Genomic DNA, 20398 nt, shown 5'->3' with positions numbered 1-20398 from the left:
AGTTCTCCTTGGCAAGCGAAATTTAAGAGATATGCCCCCACACCAAAACATAGGAAGCTATCTTGCAACTGAGTCAGACCTTTAGTCCATCTTGCTCAGTATTGTCTACACTGACTGGCAGCAGCTCCCCAGAGTTTCAGGCAGGAAGCCTCTCCCAGTTCTATCTGGGGGTGCCACTGGGATTTGAACCAGGGACCTTCTGAGGCCAAAGCAGATGCTGTACCCCAAAGCCATGGCCGTTCCCTGGGTTACAATTTGTTCATCTCTGAGGCACTGCCAAGGCAGAAACAGTGAAAAAGGAAGAAAAAAGGACCCACCCACCAACCGCCTACAGAAATTCACACACCCCTTCCACTCCAAAAGATCTGGGAGAGGGGACACCCACAGCCTCCCTAAACCTCTATTTGTAAGCAGGAAATACCCAGTGGAGGGGCTTAGCATCTTCTTAAAAAACAGCTGACCCCAGAAGTCTACAGCCAAACACAAACCCCTACTGGCAACCCAGATTTCAGAAAGCAACACCTTTATGAGCAGGTAAAGCAAGGAGGCCCCTCACACCTTTTGGGTTGGATCCAGCGCTGCTCCTGCTCAGAGGCAGACCCATGGGAATTGATCGGCACATGGCCAGCTTTAGACCCATTCATTTCAATGGGTCTACTCCGAGGAGGGTCCGAGTTGGAGGCAACCCCTTTTTTTGCTCCCAGAACTTTTAGCCATAATCATCGCGGACCCACCGATTCTCCCCAGAGACCCGTGTTTCGGGAAATCCGGACGCCCCACAGTCATCCCCTCCAGGCTTTAAACCTTCACCAACCTAGCACTGCCCACCGCTTCCAGAACGGTAAACCACGTAAAATCGGGAGCCTTTTCCTTTCCCGGAGAGTCCCCTTTATCTGATCAAAGCCACCAGAAAGGAAGAAATCCACAATTTCAGATCCAGTTTTCCTTTGACACCCAAAGGGGAGGGTGGAATATGTCACCCCCCTCCTTTTTTACAACCATGATATTAATGTATGTCATTTCCAAACACCACCCTTCTCTTCCCCCCCCCCCCCGACCCCACAAAGGTTGACATGTATAACGGCAGAGGGAAGCCTCTGGTGTGGATTCAGGGTAGATTTGCGTAAACCTGGTGATAGGGGCGAATGGGGGCTATTTCACAAACCCCAGCAGATTTGAAAGCTCGCCACATTTTAAGAAAGGCATAAGTCACGCCGCGTTCAGGCAATCATGCAAACACACAGGAACGTGGCAAGGCAGATCTGGGTTTCCAAACGTCCTTTCCCTCCCCCCCCCCTTTTAAATTTTTTTTAACGCCAAATAAAAACAGAATGCCAACTTACCCAAAATCCTGATCCATAGATTTGAAGAAAAATTTGTAGTTATGCACCGGCCGGTTGCTGAGGACATTTTTAAAATCTGCCAAAGTGACTTTTTCCGGGGAGACGGGCAATTTCACCAGATAAGGGGTCTCCTCTTCGTCAATGTGATAGATTATTTTTGTCTCCGCCATGGACGAAGGAAGGGGTGTTGGGGGAGGTTGGAAGGGGAGGGGGGAACAGGGGAAGGTTGGGGGTGTGAGGAGATCTGCCAAGGGGGGGAGGAAAGAGAGAGAGAGAGAGAAAGGGGGGAGAGAAAGGGGGTGGGTGGGTGAGGGAGGGGGGAATCAAGGCCAAGTTCAAGGTGCCAGTCCCTCAGATCCTTCGTTTTACAATGCAAGGCTTGCTTCCAAACAGGAAGGGAAATGTCAGTGTCTGCGGAATGCTACCGTAGCGAGCCATACGCAGAAGGGTTGTCACGCCCCACACCGCCCCTTAGCGGCACAGACGGAGACAGGCACCTGGAGGTGGGCTCGCCAGAATGCATTATCCCCAACGTTGGGGGCTGGATGCTTACAGCATCAAAATCGACCTCCTCTCCCCGCCTTGCCTTGCAAACCTGCTTCCAAAATCCGGAGACCCACAAAGGAGATGCGTAAGCCTTGCCTTCCCCAACGCCCCGGTATCCGATCTCTCTCTCTCACACACACAAAATCCTGGTTTATTGCAATGACACTTAATAAGAAGAAAATGTTGCAACGGTGAGATCGACCTAGAGATCTAAAGAGCCTCTTTGGCTTGCAAAGGCGGGCTTGCTGGCGGAGAGGTATAAAGAGGAAGGGTGGCGGAATCTAGAGATCCTTCCCCAAACTGCAAACCAGAGGACTCTCCTCGGCACGCACGCACAAATGCCCTCTCTCTATACCCAAAGTCCTCTCCTCTTCTCGGCAGTCTCCTCCCAACACACGCAGCTTAAAGGGCCACGGCTCGGGTTTTGGTTTTTTTGTTGTTGCAACCGCGCGCGCCCCCCCGTCCGCGGGCAAAAGGCGCGCCCGTGTTCCAAAGGCGCGCAGGAGCAGCTGCAGCAAGCAGGGACAATTGCGCCGCGCGTAGGTGAGATCCAGCAGGAGAGGCGCCTGCCACAAAACGCTCCCGTCGCCCCGGTCGTCCAGACACGCGTTTGAGGGTGTTGTATGAAGCACCGAGCGGAAACCTCCGCGATCAGCAGGGGGGGGGCGTCATGTGACTAGCCCACCTCTTCCTGCTTCCCTCAATTGTGGGGTGCGAGTTTCTACAAGGAGCCTTAAGGTCGCCCGGTGGCTGCGGTTCTTATTTGATTTTTAAATTTTTTTTTTAGCAGGTAGGTAAGAGATCCGGGTCACATTCCCTTCCAGGCAACCTACCAGGGGCCACATGCCAGCGGTGGGCGGGGCTGGAAGCCAAAGCGGGCGGAGCAGCGGGTGCTCTTTATATGCTTTGAACAGCAAGTTCGTTTCTCTACATACTGGCACACCCCTCTCTAGCCACCATCCACGCAAGCAAAACAAGCAAAAAGCGTTATCAGAGTTCGAGGACACAGCCTAACCCCAAGGCAGGCGATTGCAAAAGAGGAACGGGAGGGGTGTGGCATAGGGAGAGGGGTGTGGCCAAAGGTTGAGGGGTGTGGCCAGGGCAAAGGGGTGTGGCGTGGGGAGAGTCCTGCAGGCCATATAGAGAAACCTGAAGGAGTCCTTATCCCTGAAATAGGTGTATCTCACTTTCTTTTGCATCTGAGCCTCTTCTCACACCCCCAAAAAGATGAAGAAAAAAAGTACAGTGGTACCTTGGGTTACATACACTTCAGGTTACATACGCTTCAGGTTACAGACTCTGCTAACCCAGAAATAGTATCTCTGGTTAAGAACTTTGCTTCAGGATGAGAACAGAAATCGTCCTCCGGCAGTGCAGCGGTAGCAGGAGGCCCCATTAGCTAAAGTGGTGCTTCAGGTTAAGAACAGTTTCAGGTTAAGAACGGACCTCCGGAACAAATTAAGGTACCACTGTAGGAGAGAGGCTAGCAGGGAAACCTACTTGATCACCCAAGCATTCTGGAACAATTCATATTGAAAAGGTGCAGATTGTCAGTTACAATGGATGCGTATTTTTTGTTATAATATATTTTTTGGTGTGTGCTATTAAATGGTAAGTCACTTTGAGACTATTTTTTGTAGTAAGCAACAAATAAATATAATAAGAATATTGTCCTATAGATTTCCTATTACCTATTGTCATTACTGCTGCTTTTATAGTTTACGCCGGCGCGTTTGTTTTTACAGTTTTACAGTTTTTGTAAATCACATGGAAATTTTAATGATGTAAAGACTGCTGAAAGAGGTTGGAACGAGAGAGCAGGTTGAGCTTTTCCTCAAATATGTGTCACATATTTGTAGATTGTGAGCCTGAAACCAGGGGCTGTGAGGTTGTTACTTTTAATTGATATGTAGGCCAGTCTGGGACCTTTTCCACTTAAAGAGTGGGTTATAAATGCTTGTATATATAAGCATTATATTATATACAGGTATAATATAATGGGCAAGTGGGGACGTGTAACAAAATTTAGTTGTGTGGCATGTCCCTGTTTCAGCAAGCCAGTCTTGCCTGTTAAGCTCATTGGGGCTGTCCTTCTCCTCTCCAGGTAACCTTAAAAGCTCCTGCTTGCCAGAGGTATGAGCTGAAGGGCAAGAGATTAAAGGAATTTGGCCTGGGGCCCATTCCCATTCCAAGGAAAGTGAGTCCAGTACACTCCTCAAAAGAGGCCGTTGAAAGCAGTTGTCTTAAATACAGAAGAAATAACATCCCATACAATCTGTATCTTCTATGGAACCTGGTGCCCCACCCCTCCAAAAACAACATAGAAATGATTTCTCTCTTTGAGAGTGGAAAAGAAGTCAAGATGAAAAATTTATTGTGTGCGGTTGCTGCACAGGATGGAAAAGGCCATTCCCAGAGAGAAAATGTCAAGTGACAAAGGGTTGCTGCTCAGCAGCCATTTCTGATATTTTGAATCACTGGGTGGGCAACTTCAACACACGCACACCTGCCCTCCCCTCTTAGCCTGGTGTCAAAGCCCCCAAATCTGTTACGCTGATGGGGTTGTTGATGGGAAGGAGGTCAGTGGAAGAGAAAACCTGCTTGCATGCAGAGAGCCCCAGGTTTCATATTACAAAATACACTCTGCACATGCTCAGGAACAGTCATTCAAGGTCAAGGGATGTGCAGGAATCAGGCTGAGGTGCAAAGTTAAGCCCAGCCTGCACACTGTGATGCAACAACCCTACGTTCAGAGGGCTTGTAAAAAACCAGTTGGCCACTAGGGTGTAGCAAAGGCATTGCAGCAAATCCTGCCTGAATCTACTGGCTGCAGTAGGTCAGGAACTACAGTACTTTAAAGAACCTAAGAAGGCCGTGGGATCATAGCTATTTCCAAAAGTCAGCGTATTTCCACAGATTAGTTGCTTGGTTAGACCCAGAGAACAATGGAGGCAGTACTGATAAGGTGACCTTTTTAATGTGCTCATTTTGTAACATGTGTCTAAGCTTGGTGTGCTATGCTTCATCAAACTCGAAAAAGAGCTCATTTCTCAAGCACATGGGAATCACACTGGAGAGTTCCAGATGGCCAGACTCCTGCACGATGAAAGGGAGACCTTCTGGTTTCCTACGTCATTTACAAGGGGAAGGCCAGAAGTCTTTGGGATTCGTGGAGCTGAAGGCTATCAATGGCTGCTAGCCCCAATGCCTATGTTCCAGCTCCAGTCAGAAGTCGTATGCCTCTGAACACCAGTTGCTGGAAAGTGCAGGAGGGGAGGGTGCTGTTGCATTCACGTCCTGCTTGCACACTTCCCAGAGAAATCTGCTCTGCCACAGTGAGAGCAGGATACTGGGTTAGATGGGCCATTAGCCTGATCCTGCAGGGCTCTTCTTAGATGTCCTTAAAGCCAATAAATCAAACTATTTTCAAAAGAAACCCAAACCCCTAATTTCAAACAACCCTTTCCTTATATGCCGCGTAACTTGTGCCCAGCTAAGCAAAAAACGGAGTATAATTTATAAATTACTAAGCATTCACCCTGATTTCCTTGCACAAAGGTAAAATTATATCCAGACTTTATCAAGCCTTCGTCCTGAATTGCTTGCAGGGCGCTTATATACCTTCCTGCTATTCATTAATCCATCTGAGACTTTTTAATGCCTTTCCGCGTTACTTTCCTAACTGCAAAAAGCTAGTTTCTTTTTTTGAAAGTGGATTTGTTGAGCGAATGAGCATCTCCCTATATACACTTGAATTCCTTCTGTAAAATACCAGCAGTCTGGAGGTATCCCCAGCAACTCATTTCGCTCCCATTTGTCGCTCAGTTGCACAGATGAGCTTTGCAAGACACTGGGTATTTGAATCCCAAACGGAAATACAAGCAGCCTGGAAACAATTGCACAAAATTGATAAACCGCTTGATTGTGCAAAAAAATGAAATGAAAGGGGGGAGATTACCAGTAAAACAACAACTAAAAGCTATTTAATTCATTAAAAAAAATAAAATCAACAACTAGCTAAAAGTCAGATTAAAACATTAAAGCATCTCTGGATAGGCTTGCCTAAGCAAGTCTGTTTTAGCAGGCACCAAAAATTGTACAGTGAAGGCACCTGCCAGATGTCAGTAGAGTGTGGGTGCTATCAAGCTAAAAGAGCAATTTCTTACAAATGTAGAACAAGTATTATGTGGCACCTGCAGCAGTGGCAGTTCTGCAGATCAAAGCAGTTGAGGAGACCTATATGGAGCAAGGTGATCTCACAGGTAAACTGGTCCCAAGTTGTCTTGAATGGGGCCCAGCAGCAAATCAGCAACCAGTTTAGGCCTCTGAGCAAAGCTGTTAGATGCTGACAGGATCTCACTCCTGTTAGCCAGTGTTGTGCAATTACAGTCAACAGAGAAGTCCTGCGCAACAAACCCACTTTCCCGAAAGACTGGGCTTTTTCCAAGAAGGAAATGAAAGTTGAGGTGCACTGGAAATGTCTTCTAATCTCCTTGCAAAGAAATCTGGATGAACGCTCAGTAAACTGGTTGTCTGGAAACACCTTGCATTCCTAGCATGTGATCTCAAAAGCATCTTTTTAATCTCCAAGAAGGAGCTTCCTTCTGTGACTGCGCCCCACGCTGTCCCTAGTGAATGCAGTGTGAGAAGACACCCACCCACAGAAAGCTCTCATCCAGATAGAAAGATACAGCAATTAACACATTTTTAATCACCCACCGGAAATAAGCACGTCCTGCTGACAAGCCACAGCTGCGCAATGGGGAAGGGCATGCAAAATATTCACATCAGATAAATGTGGCATTTCCACTTATTTCCGCACCTGCACGGGTTCCCCCCCCCCCTCCAAACAAGCTGCATCCAATTAAGCTGTCTTGCAAATTAGGCCTCTAAGATCTGGGCTGGTTTGTGGCAAAGATCAGCCTGCCCGCCTAGACTCTCGTAATCATATGAATTAATTATCCACTTCAATTCCCAACGTGGCAAAATTACGGACAATTTTGATTTGCAATTTTCACCCTACCACCCTCACCACATAATCAATCCTCACAATGCACATGCAGATAATCAAAATATAATGGAGTCTCCTGGGGCTCAAAGACTATGCAAGGGGTGGAGCCTGTAAGCAAAGGAGGTGTGCCTTCCCTAACAGAGGGGTGGAGCATAGGGATAAATTAATCTGTCAATTCCGATTCTTCTTCATTTCTCATTTTTTCTAGTCTTACATTTAGTTCTTACATTGCCACATCACTTTGATTTTATGATTATTTTTTTAAGTCCTCACAAAATTTCATCAGCATTTTTGTGGTAATTTCTCCTGATATACATTTTTATATGCAGTTCTGCCTACTTCACACATTTTCTGCAAAGCAGTTTCCCCTGATATAATGCACTGTATGTTATTTCACAAAGATATGCATTCCTGCCCCAGGATATGCATTTTTGTACACATCACTTGGCTCAAGAATGGCATTGCAAAATTCAGAGGTGTGTGGATTTCAGAGGTGTGTTTCAGTTCACGTATTGTGAATTAGGTAGGTTCTGAACTGAATTCCTCCCTCATTTCTACTGGAGCCTAATGACACTTGTGGGATCTGACGGCTGTGTCCAACTAAGTTCTACTCACGCAGTGGACTCACTGAGATTGATGGGCCTAATTTAGTTGTGTCTATTAATTTCAATAGGTATACTTTGAGTAGGACCAGCATTGGATTAACCCTAACCCTTTTTTAGTTGATTTTTTAAACTGAAAATTTATTAAAAGAGGCAAAACACACAGAAGGGGATACAAATGGATTTTACAAGCCATCACATTCACTAAAAGGCATACTTCAAGCCTGTAAGGATAAGGACTCACTATCTATGGCTTGAAGACCTAAGTTTTACCAACTCTGGTCTATGGGCACAGATCAGTTGGTTTCATTTGATGGGAAGGGAAGGACCCAGTCAACTCTTGCAGCCCTAAACTTGTGTGTGCATTTCATTTATTCCACACCTTACCATATTTACCTTTAGTACTGCTCTGGTGACCAGACGACTGTTGGAACCGTAAGGACAGCTTCATTCAGCACTACAGCATGTGCAGGAGGTCTCAAGTCCTATCCCTCAAATCTCCAGTTCAAAGGATCTGATCATAGGCAATGGGAAAGACTCCTGGATAGTGGCTGCCAGTCAGAGTTGGGCTGGATGGGCAAATAGTCTGACCTGGCATAAAGCAGGTTCCTAATGATGCTATGCCTGGCTCCTAGAATTTATAGCAATTCCGAGGCTTTGTCCCATTGATAGCAGGGGACAAGGGTGCATGGTCCCATCCCTTCCTTGACTGAAGAAGTCTCTAGTGGTTACCAGGGCCAAGCTGGAAGTACTGGCTGTTTCAACTGACCTGTTTATTGAGCATTCATTCTGATGAGCTTAAGCAGAAGTCTGGTCTTTATCGAGCATTCATATTGATTTGTTTGTGGGGAAGTTTCACAACAATGAGCATTCATCCTGATTCGCTTAAGCAGAGGTTAGACTATGGTCTTTATCAAGCAGTCGTCCAGATTGCAGAGGTTAGACCAGTGGTTCCTAACCTTTCTTTGGCCATGCCCCACCTAAGCATCTCTAAAATCCTGATGCCCACCCCCCGTGACATATAATTCTTATTATTCAAAAAGTGAACTCCTATTCATGTGGAGGAAGCCTAAAAGGCCATTAACTGTTAATAACTCATTCTCGAATTGTCCCCTTAAAAATCAAATTGCCCCCCTGTGGGGCGTGTGTCCCACATTGGGGACCACAGGGTTAAACTATGGTCTTTATCAAGCAGTTTATCAAGATTGCAGAGGTTAAACTATGGTCTTTATCGAGCATTCGGTCAGATTCGCTTGTGCAATATTCACATGTCTTCCCATTGGTCATTTGCTCATCTCACTTTCTTCAATTTAGTTCCCCATCATTTCTCTAACCACAAAAAAGCCCACTAGTGAACAAAGCAACCCACTTTCACCCATCCTAACGGAGTTAAAATTTTCCAGATTCCCTGAGGGCTGCTGCTCAAAGTCCAGTCAGCAGAAGGTCACTGCTGTGCTGTCCCGACTACACTGTGAGAGGCCAACCTTTGTGGTACTTATATACCAGGCCCGACGAATCCGAAGGCTTCGTACTGCCAGCCAATCGCTGGAGCCGGTGTTGCGTGCTCCTGTTCCCATTTATGCCAGAAGAGGGCACTGAAGCCAATTCCCTTAGTAGATTAGGCCTCTGCCTCAAATCTAGCCAAGGCCTCAAGAGGCCCTGACAAAAGCTCTATTCAGTGAAAACAGCTTCCATGCAACCGCCGTTTCTTTTCATAATAGCCTACACAGAAACAAAACTTGGGTTACTTGCTCTGAAAAGTTCAAGAGCAAAAATGCTGCTCCTTCTTTCAGTATTGAAGGTCAAAAAATCTCCGTCCCAAAGGCCTGGAATTTTCTCCCAAAGCAGGCTGCTGCTGTCAGCTCTGTTGCCAAGGCAACAATCATATATCCTGAGGAAAGGACTGCACTCTTACCAGCTATAAGCCACAGAAGCAAATATTGATTCCATAGTTCCAGATGAATTTTTTGGGTGGGTGGTTTTTTTTTAAGCCCCCCTTTTCTGTGTCAAAGAATTTCCTCCCCTCCTTTTTCTTTTTTGGAACACACGTTCTTCCGAATAGTTGAGTTATAATGACATTTAACATAACCCTTTTTTAAGGACACAGCAGGATGTAAACTGTTTCCAAACGAAAATACAGTTTTTTTCCAGAAACATTGTAATGGCTTCGGCAGATGCTTCTCACTTCCGCACTGTCAGCTAGCGGTGGAACGGGATGCAAAAAATCTCTGGGTTTTCTTTTTCAAATCAAGTTTTTATTTTTTAAAAAATAAATTAATATTTGCTTGTATCGATAGTTTTAAAGGAGCAAAATAAATAAATTTGGGTCTACGTCAATCTTCGCTGGAGAACAAGAAATCTCAATATTTACTGGGCGAAATATGCCCAACAAGCCAGCTTTACTCAGTGCAATTAATTTTGGGATGCCGTAAGAGTCAGTCCCTTTGATGTCCAAAGCAATGAGCAAGACTTACAGCTTGAGATGGGTGAACTGCCACTTCAGATTTCTCATTTCTCTAGCTTTAAGTTCAGCTGTCCACATTTCCACATCAGCCTGCCAATTTATTTTTCAAGTCCCCATGAAAATTCACCTGAACTAGCCTAATGAAGAGTTACAGAGAACCTGAAATCTTGTGGCATTTTGGTTGGCCAAATAAAGGCATTGCCCTAATGTGGGTTTTTGAATTATTTATTTATTTATTATGAATTGATTCCCCCAGTGTGAAAGCATTTCCAGCATGATATCACCATGTTGCAATCCTTACAACAACCTGTAAGGAAGGTAGGTAGGTAGGTCAGTACCCTCATCTTCCATATTGCAGTTCTGGAGCTGAGGATGGGAGAGAAAATGGCTTGTTGCTGAAAAGTCACCAGCACATGTGAAATTTGGGGCAGGCAGGAGATCCCAGCCTCTGTGAGTTGCCAGTGTTGTGTACCTCAACATATTTAGCAAGCGGGTAAGCCCTCAGCACTTTCTATAAAAAGTGACTTTCAAACTATGGTCAAGGACGATTCTTAAAGAGCAAACAGCGAAGCACATGCTCAAGAGAAACTACCCAGAATCCTTTGTAGCATGGCAGGGTTTACTTGAAAGACAGGTTTACATGAAATGGTTCCCCCTAAAACAGTAATGTATTGAACAATTAACTTGATCACGACAGGCGACCAGGGGATTCCATGTAGGCGAGAAGGCAGATTACTCTACCCCTCCTCCCCACCTCACTTGGTTTCTGAGCTAGTTGCTGAGGGGAAAAACTCCCTCCTCAATTATTGGCATGGAAACGCTTCCCAGCTTCCATGCCCTGCACGTAAGCTGTCCTTTGCCAACCTTGGCACTCTCCAGATATTTTTAGACTACAATTCCCATCAGTGCCAGCTGCTGATGGGATTTGTAGTTCAAAACCACTGAACAACACCAGGTTGGTGAAGGCTGGGATAGCTCAGTCGGTAGAGCATAAGACTCTTAATTTCAGGGTTGTGGGTTTGAGCCCTACGTTGGGCAAAATATTCCTGCATTTGCAAGGGGTTGGACTAGATTGCTCTTGTGGTCCCTCCCAACTCTACAATTCTATGAATTTATTTTGTGAACACTCATAGGAGGCTAGTAACATTTTAAACTTCTATGGGCTTATTTACAGAATACTGCCCTAAAACCAGAATTCTGGGGGCAGCAATCACTGTTCTGGAAGTTATGCCATGTGTGAAGATGACTTCGATCCAGATCTCATAGACACCTTCATTTCCTTTCCCCTCTAAGCAGCTTTGCAGCACTGGGTGAACTGAAAGACAAGTTAAAACGTGGCAGGAGCTTGATGAATAAGTGACCCCATTTCAGTCTTGGCCAGTGTGCTGTGCTTGGAACAGGCAGCTTAAACCAATCTGATTTTTGACTCACTGACATAAAAGGGATCTTATGAGATGCCGCCACCGTCCATGGCAAGAAGGCAGTTTTGGCTTCCAAGAGAGACAGAGATGATTGCCAAGTTCTTCTGAAGAACCCTGGACTCCAAGCAGCCATCTTATTTACTGTGCTATCTACCAGCCTTGGAAAGTAAAAGCTTGAAAAAACTCTCACCCTATAATCAACGAGGTCACATCTCCACTATACATTTTTAAACACTTTAGTAGCCATGTCTTCCCTCAAAGGAATCCTGGGAACTGTGGTTTGTTGAGGGTGCTAGGAATTGTAGCTCTAGGAAAGATCTTCTCTCAGTGCTTTTAATGAACTACGAATTCCAGGATTCTTTGGGGGAAGCCATGACAGTTGAAGTGGTAGAAGAGGGCTTTAAATGCATGGTGTGTATGTGAACTGACTTAGGATGTGGAATTGGGCATGTTTAGTCTAGAGAATGGGGACGTGGGTGGCGCTGTGGGTAAAACCTCAGTGCCTAGGACTTGCCGATCGTATGGTCGGCGGTTCGAATCCCCACGGCGGGGTGAGGTCCCGTCTTTCGGTCCCAGCTCCTGCCCACCTAGCAGTTCGAAAGCACCCCTAAGTGCAAGTAGATAAATAAGTACCGCTTTATAGCAGGATGGTAAACGGCGTTTCCGTGTGCTGCGCTGGCGCTGGCTCGCCAGAGCAGCTTCATCACGCTGGCCACGTGACCCGGAAGTGTCCTCGGACAGCGCTGGCTCCCGGCCTCTTAAGCGAGATGGGCGCACAACCCCAGAGTCGGTCACGACTGGCCAGTACGGGCAGGGGTACCTTTACCTTTTGGGGCTAGAGAATAGGGGCCTGTTTATGGAGCATTCATCCTGATTTGCTTCCAGAGAGATTAGACAGTGTTGTCTATTTAGTAAGCATTAGTTCTGGTTTGTTTACGGGGAGGCTTTATGATGTTTCGTCAAAAACCAATATTACCACACACTTGCCTCATTGGGAAAAGTCTATTACACCACAATAACTCCTAATCAAGTGTAACTGTACAACCTACATTTGCCAGTCTATGGTTACATCCCACTGGGAAACAGTGAGAGACTGGGCAGACCCCGGAAGACTGATGCAGGACACAACAGCACTCTTTAAAGTCCCGAAGGCTGTCACATGGAAGAAGGCAGGACTTGGGCAGAGAACCAGATCATATGGTTACAGAAGGGCAGATTTCGGAGGAACATTCGGCGAAACACTGTTTAATAGGAAGAGCAGTTTGACAGTGTAAACCAGTTACCTCCAGTTTCTCTCACTGGAGTTGTTCAAGCATAGGTTATTTTTTCCTGCATTGAATATGGTGTGTGTGTGTGTGTGTGTGTGTGTGTGTGAGAGAGAGAGAGAGAGAGAGAGAGAGAGAGAGAGAGAGAGACTAGACGGGTCACAAGGCCCCCTCCAATTCTGCAATTCTAACCACGGAATGAGGTATCAGGTATCAGGATCTGCAGGACTAGAAAGAGTTTTGGAAAGAAGATCTTGCGGGGTCCTCTACTTAACCCACACCTTATATTCTCATGCAAGGCATGATGCCTCAAGACACCCACACCCCCTCAAGTAAGGCTGCAGGAAATTTAAAGGCGGTGTGGAAACGGCAAAGGGAAGGGCTGTATCTCAGTAGTGGAACATCTCCTTTGCATGCAGAAGGTCCCAGGTTCAATCCCCAGGATCTGCAGGTAGGCTTGGGAGAGAACCTTGTATTGAGAGCCACTGCCAGTCAAGGTTGATAATACTGAGCTAGGTGGACTATTGGTCTGATTCAGTTCACTATGTTCCTTAGGAGAGCTAAAGGTGGGCCAATTCAGATCTGTTGACCCAAATGTCTGATGGAAGAGTTCTGTGTAACATGGAAGGCAGCATGTTTCAGCAACCGCAAAAGCAGCCTTAAGTCGATAGCCATCTTAAAAAAAATAAATCATTTAAATGTTGGTGCAAGAAGAAAAACTGCAAAATCTCTTCTGTGTCTAACAGTAATCCAAGCTCCTATGTTTTTTAGCTCATTTGAGAAAAAGATCATTTTAAAAAATTCTCAGAAGATATATACAAATGCAACAAAATAATTATGAAAAGGAAAAAAATTATCATTTTATAGAATAAGAAAGAGGAAGTTTTAAACAGTGCAATTCTATACCCTCGTCTTATTGAGATCCAATGGGACTTACTCCTAGATAAGTGTGTACAAAAGAAAAGGAATAAGCTCCATTGGACTCAATGGACTGTATCCAAGTTAGTCATGCTCAGAGCAGACTCATTGAAATTAATGGACCTAAGTCATAATTTATCTATCGGTCTACTCTGAGTAGGGATGTATGAAGACATCTTTTGCCCTGTACTCTTTGCAGGCAGCACTGTTTCTGTTCTGCTGCAATTCACCTTCCACCAAAAACTACATTATTTGTTTCACTGTCTGCTGTGGCAAAATTACACAATTTATGTAACTTACAGAATTTATTACATTGTCATTACATTATTCTACTCCACTCGTTCAGTGTATAAGAAACACAGTGTATTTTTTGTGGGGGAAGGTTATCAATTATGTATCATTTGGATTGATTTCTGTTCTGGGCATTCCAGTAAATATTATACTGTATATATAATTCCAGTAAGATAGTATATAAACAAGGAACTGCGGAAAGAGGGGGAGAGGAGTCAAAATAAGATATATATACAATAAACGGTTTGCTTTTCAAGCTTTTCTCTCTCTTTTTGAACTTTTGCATGTTGTAAAAGTAATCATATAAATATTATTATTATTTTAAAAAAGATTTCTGTTCTGGACAAGGGACGACTAAGCGAACACTGATAATTTCTGCTCCTGTTTCTGTTGTCATCAGAAACCTCTGGCGTCCCTAACTCTGAGTATGACTAACACTGAATACAATCCGATAGGATTTGCTTCCAAGTCGACACGTATAGAATGGCGCTGTAAGTTATCATCTATGTGTTTGCTACCACCAAGACAGGAAGGAAGTCTACAGAGAGCTCTTTGGTAACTAGAAGGATGTTGCAATAAGGAAAAACGATGCTTCTCTTGTTACATTTCAATTCCGATTGGTGCTTCTGGTCCAGCCAGCAGCTTTGCATTCTTGTTTTCATTTACAGTATTCTTTCCTGAATTCTGAAATCAAAAAGAGGAGATGGAGGATCAGGGGGATTTCATGCCAGGATTCCACTGAGCCACAGTTGCATGTATCCAAATTTGAACATATGCCCCCTCCCGAAAAAAATAGCATCAAAAGGACCATAGAGCTTCCAATAATTTAAAAAGAGAAATAACAAATATTACGTTTGAGTGAATAATAATTAGTAACAACAACAACAACAACAACAACAACAACAATTTATTTATACCCCGCCCATCTGGCTGAGTTTCCCCAGCCACTCTGGGCAGCTCCCAATTGAGTATTAAAAACAATTCAGCATTAAATATTAAAAACTTCCCTAAACAGGGCTGCCTCCAGATGTCTTAAAAGCAGGATAGTTGCTTATTTCTTGAAATTGATGGGAGGGCGTTCCACAGGGTGGGCGCCACTACCAAGAAGGCCCTCTGCCTGGTTCCCTGTAACCTCACTTCTTGCAGGGAGGAAACCGCCAGAAGGCCCTCAGCACTGGATCTCAGTGTCTGGGCTGAACAATGGGGGTGGAGACGCTCCTTCAGGTATACAGGACCGAGGCCATTTAGGGCTTTAAAGTTCAGCACCAACACTTTAAATTGTGCTCGGAAATGTACTGGGAGCCAATGCAGATCTCTCAGGACCAGTTTTATATGGTCCTGGCGGCCACTCCCAGTCACCAGTCCAGCTGCCGCATTCTGGATTAATTGCAGTTTCGGGGTCACCTTCAAAGGTAGCCCAACATAGAGCGCATTGCAGTAGTCCAAGCGGGAGATAACTAAAGCATGCAATAAATCACTCTCGATAGAAAAGCAAGCAGAATGATTCCAAAACCAAATTGAAGCAACCACGGTAGTTAAAAAGCATTTGGTTAGCCTAGAAATGGCATGGCATGTTGATGGAGTACTGCTTACTCCTGACACTCGCTATGGCTAGTTCTACGCAGCCAACATGACTACGGGTCAAGGAGGCAGGTGGTTGGCCATATTTCTCCAAGTAATTTGTCTGCATCCTCAGGCTACAAGAAACTAAACTGACCCAGTATAGATGGAGCAGACTATGCTCTAACTGTGGCATCCAACTCTAACCAAATCTGAGTGATTTGATCCCTAAAGTTCCTTGCAATGTTTTTCTGCAGGCCTCTGAGGATGTCAGAGCAACGCTCTCTTGGCCAGAAAAAGCCCATTCACCACCCAGAAAAACTCTGCCAGAGGGCTACTTGCAGACGCAATGGTAGCAGAGGAGTAAGCTTTCTTCAATGCCGCTACCACCATGCGGTAGGCACGATTGCGCAGCCTCACCCAGGTTCAGATCGCGACTTACACCACCTGCAGTCTAGCCACCGACCCTCCTGTTTCATAGCATGCAGGTCACTGGAATGCCAAGGCAACCTGCTTGCCTCACTGCAACCATAAGGACACTCAGGAGCAATTGTTTCAACGGCTCTATTTATCTCACCATTCCACAGTGAGACGAGAGTGCCAGCTGGCTTGAGAAACAGTGCATTAAAAAGTAGCAGTTTATAGCAAAAGGCAGATGCACATGGATTTTGGACAATGTCGTGTGAATGCGGATGGAAAAACCCAGTGAGTGCACGGTAAACGGCAGGGAGAATTCTCAAATGTGGAAGAAAGTGTCAAGAAGATTCTGCTAGCACATCAGAAGCCAGCATGCCGGCATTTCTCTCAAAGGGAAACAGTGACTCATCACCAGCAACCAAAAATCAATCACAGAGCTCATAATAACCCCCTTGTAAGCAAGCTGTGGTGGGCTTGATGAGAGGGTTAAAGCTATGGAAACTCCTTTTCTCCATCTGTGGCTGGCTTTGCTAACACCAGAGGGTGACACACCCTCTCCCATCATGCACTGGGGAACTTTGGCAAGGGAAACACAAATTGCCCCAACTTCACCTCCTTCTCTTACCTTTATCTAAGTCAATGTTCTTAGGTGGGAGGACCCTGTTATGTTCCGCCTTCTCCTTCAGGATATTGTTCTTGTAATCTGTAGCAGGAAAATATCTCAGTTCAATGAGCAGCACTGAACAGAAGCTGGTGGAGGTGAAACCCCAGAACACCCATCAAAGTTCCAAAGACAGTGTGCAGATTGGTTATTGGGGGGGGGGGCTAAAGACGCGGGTGGTGCTGTGGTCTAAACCACGGAGCTTCCTGGGCTTGCTGATCAGAAGGTCGGCAGTTCGAATCCCCGCAACAGAGTGAGCTCCCGTTGCTCAGTCTCAGCTCCTGCCAACCTAGCAGTTTGAAAGCACGCCAAAAAGTGCAAGGAGATAAATAGGTACCGCTCTGGCGGGAAGGCAAATAACGTTTCTGTGCGGTGCTCTGGTTTCGGTGTTTATTTGTACCAGAAGCGGCTTAGTCATGCTGGCCACATGACCCAGAAAAACTGTCTGCGGACAAACGCCGGCTCCCTTGGCCTGTAAAGCAAGATGAGTGCCACAACCCCAGAGTTGTCTGCGACTGGACTTAACTGTCAGGGGTCCTTTACCTTTACCTTTTTTAAAGAGGTCAGACCATTTGTCAACTTTTCAAAGAAAGAAACATAATATATGTGGGGCTGGTCCTTGGGGCTAGTCTGGAAGCTTTAGCTAGTGCAGAACGCTGCAGCTTGACTTGTGACATGCAATATCGAAAGCAACATGATGGCCAGAAACAATTACGGTATAGAAAACTTTATGGAATAATGCAAAACATCAAAATTATGAAACCGAAGTCTCTGAAAGTCCTTGAATAAGTCACATCAAGCTTGTAAACTTTGTATAATCGGCTATTGTCCAATTCTGATGTCCAGCTCTGAACTCTGCTGAACAGTGTTTCTGGATAGCAACTACTGTTTCGTTCAGTTCTTCATCAGCCAATTAGTTCAACAAACACTCATGAGTAGAAAGATATGGAATAATCGTATGAGCACTGTTCCAGAGTATTTTTCATTCTCATGTATATTACATCAATTCGAAAAAAGATTGGTTAATGAAGAAATTACACATCTTTGCAACACAGAGACTTGTGACAAGAACAGTCTATTGCTAACACATGTCACCCGTCTTGAAAGACCTGCAGAGGCTTCCCATCTGCTGCTAGTACAGGTTTAAGATTCTGGTACTGGTGTATAAAGTCCTGAGTACCTTAGGCTCATCTTCCCCTGTATGTCACAAGCAGATCATCCAGGGGGAGAACTACTGGTGCTTCCTCATGAACCAGAAGCACAACTCTGTGTGCTTTGAGTGCAGTGGGCTGCGTGGCACTCCCTCCCACCAGAAGTCAGCCAGAATCTTTGCTGAGTTTCACACGTCCAGTTAAAACCTTTTTACTTCAGGAGGACTTTGCATCATGAATGTTCTTTCTTTAAAATTCTGAGGTTTATGTTTTAAATTTTGTATGTTTATTTTTTTATTGCTGTTAACCACTTTGAGACCTACAGTGCATGGTGAAAAGCAGGACATACATTTTTAAAATAAACAAATAATGAATAAGAGAAGTCATGGCTGGGTATTGTTAACCCAGCTTCATAATTTGCATAATTTGTTTTACAGTGGTACCTTGGTTCTCTAACTTAATCCATTCAACTCCCGAAACTGTTCGAAAACCAATGCATGGCTTCTGATTGGCTGCAGGAGCTTCCTGCACTCAAGCGGAAGCCAGGTTGGATGTTTGGCTTCCGAAAAACATTTGCAAACTGGGTTACTTCCGGGTTTGCGGTGTTCAGGAGCCAACTTGCTCAGGAACCAAGCCGTTTGAGAACCAAGGTACCACTGTAATGTTCTTTCTGTATTTTTTTTTAAGAAACTTTGTGCAATGCAACAGCTAATTAAACACCAGTTTAAGCTATGTTGCCTCTTCTCCCCATTGTTCAAGCATGCTGGCTCCAAAGCAATACAGTGGTACCTCGGGTTAAGAACTTAATTTGTTCTGGAGGTCCGTTCTTAACCTGAAACTGTTCTTAACCTGAAGCACTACTTTAGCTAATGGGGCCTCCCGCTGCTGCCGCACCGCCGGAGCACAATTTCTGTTCTCATCCTGAAGCAAAGTTCTTAACCTGAGGTACTACTTCTGGGCTAGCGGAGTCTGTAACCTGAAGTGTATGTAACCTGAAGCGTATGTAACCCAAGGTACCACTGTACTAGTTTTCAGAGTTCAGCTCTAGAATGTTTAAAGGGCTTGCTTACCACTCCAAAACAACCTCCAACACTTACCCAACTTAATATCTTCACTTTTGTAGTTGGATACATCTGGTGTGTGGACTGGGAACTCGCTGAGATTCACTTCTTTCCTGGCAAAGCAAAAGAGGAGGGTTCTGATTTTGCATTTCTAGCACTAGATTATACATCATCACATCTGTGCAACGGATGGCAATGGACTCTGCTTGACACTTTTGAACTTTTAATCACTCAGGGTGTTATTTCAATGAGCACAGAGGCTAGAAGAAAATGTTTGCTTAAATGAACATTGATGGCCACTAGCTAATATAAACTGAGGCTGCTTTAAAATGCAACACTTTGTCAGGATGTTTGCCTGATCCCCATAAGTAAACAAATAGATGCTATTTAGATGGTAAATTGGAGAAGTGCAACATCTGGTGGTTAACTGCAACCCAAGTGAGACATTAGTCCAGGAACGGCATATCAGAACAGTTCATACTGGATTTTTTTAACAAATGAAATCCTCATGCATCCGTAATTTCAATGTTCTACTTATTGATGGACAACAAGTCCCTTTGGTGCAAGAAACCAGTTTCTACTCACTCATCAAATTTTCTCACGTTGCACTCAAAACCTAGAAAAGAGAAAGAAAAGTCACTCAAGGGCTTTGACATCAGGGAACCATTTTTTGCAGGCATGAATAAGCAGTCACAAGCTAATTCACATCTCATTTTCATGATGCTTGTTGATCGAACCAGTTCTCACTTTAGCAGCCATCCATTCTGAACTGACAAGATACTATGGGGTGTGCATACGTGCCTGAATCAGACAGGGTACTTTCTTTTGGGAAACCTCGTTCATACCTCTTGCAATCTGTGCTATAATGGATGCGAGGAATGGATTTCATTCATTACAAAATAAATGCACTCCTCTACTCAGAACTCCTTCAAACCTCAGCTCAAAACCCACAAATGGGTGAACCTTCCTAGGATGGAGAGCAGAAGGCCAAGCGGAGCTGTGCTTGTGTGACTTCAGCTGATGCAGGAAGCTAGAGAGACAGAGGCTTGTCTCACTCTGGGCTAAACTCAAATCTGTGGCTTGGGGATCGTCCTGGGAATCTAATGAGGAAGAAAGATCTATGGGTGTGTTAATGTTGTGAGCCTCTCTATCCTAGGCTCAGATTGAATATATGTGTAAATAAAACCATAAAGATACTCCAGTCTCCTGTGACCTTCATTCCAAAGAAACTGAACCCTGGGAGAGTGCAGATACCCCTGAAACAGTATTGAAAGTGGGATTGCATATAACTGCCCCCAACACAATCAGGAGCACAAAATCACAATGAGCACAAAATAAATAGGACATCAGGAGGGCTTCAGATGCCCAGAAACTCACCTCTTCTCCGGCGCTTGCGTGTGACGAGTACCACAAGGATCAGGAGCAGAATAAAGAGCAGCAGCGTTGCCAGGATGTACCCTAACTGGTGGAAGAAATGAGCACGGCTCTCAGGAATGATGACATTGATCACGTTGTGGCCACGGCCGGCGTTCGGATCTGGGTGGCAGAGAGGGAAACCGAGAAGAAGGGGTGGGTCAGTGGTTCTTCTTGCAAAGGGGAAGAAACTAACAAACTAGGTAACAGCTCAAAAAAACAAGCCAGACTCAATGGTATAGAGTACATGCTTTGCATGTAGGAAGTCATAGCC

General features: G+C 45.0%; 2 protein-coding genes and 2 long non-coding RNA genes across 7 annotated transcripts in view; 2 read left to right on the top strand and 2 right to left on the bottom strand.

The window, feature by feature from the left end:
- The window catches only part of DVL1 (dishevelled segment polarity protein 1), a 129712-nt gene extending 128136 nt beyond the window's left edge, over nucleotides 1-1576 (bottom strand). For 3 of the 4 annotated variants that reach the window (XR_014221495.1, XM_082230034.1, XM_082230035.1), the window contains exon 1: nucleotides 1344-1575. Coding sequence is in view for 3 of the 4 variants with exons in the window: in XM_082230034.1 (XP_082086160.1) it covers nucleotides 1344-1513 (170 nt within the window). In the remaining variant the exon portion in view is untranslated. Of the gene's footprint in view, nucleotides 1-1343 lie in introns of all 4 variants that reach the window. The other variant, XM_082230033.1, reaches the window with a different exon arrangement.
- Nucleotides 1-20398, top strand: part of LOC309536539 — a 253860-nt gene that overhangs the window by 124726 nt on the left and 108736 nt on the right. The gene's annotated exons all lie outside the window — the stretch shown is intronic.
- Nucleotides 7899-13342, top strand: LOC309536501. Its single transcript, XR_014221530.1, has 2 exons — nucleotides 7899-8440; nucleotides 8716-13342. It is a non-coding gene; the product is annotated as an uncharacterized lncRNA (long non-coding RNA).
- The window catches only part of MXRA8 (matrix remodeling associated 8), a 29068-nt gene continuing 21286 nt past the window's right edge, over nucleotides 12617-20398 (bottom strand). Inside the window, exons 6-10 of the mRNA XM_082230261.1 lie at nucleotides 20089-20247; nucleotides 19297-19327; nucleotides 18748-18824; nucleotides 16464-16541; nucleotides 12617-14545 (exon numbers count right to left, since the gene is read on the bottom strand). Coding sequence (XP_082086387.1) covers nucleotides 14520-14545; nucleotides 16464-16541; nucleotides 18748-18824; nucleotides 19297-19327; nucleotides 20089-20247 — 371 coding nt within the window. The 3' untranslated portion in view covers nucleotides 12617-14519. The remainder of the gene's footprint in view (nucleotides 14546-16463; nucleotides 16542-18747; nucleotides 18825-19296; nucleotides 19328-20088; nucleotides 20248-20398) is intronic.

Source organism: Podarcis vaucheri (assembly GCF_965113315.1).
Source record: "Podarcis vaucheri genome assembly, chromosome: 7".
Classification (NCBI taxonomy): domain Eukaryota; kingdom Metazoa; phylum Chordata; class Lepidosauria; order Squamata; family Lacertidae; genus Podarcis; species Podarcis vaucheri.
The sequence above is the reverse complement of the archived record's forward strand: the minus strand, read 5'-3'. Positions and strand labels throughout refer to the sequence as shown.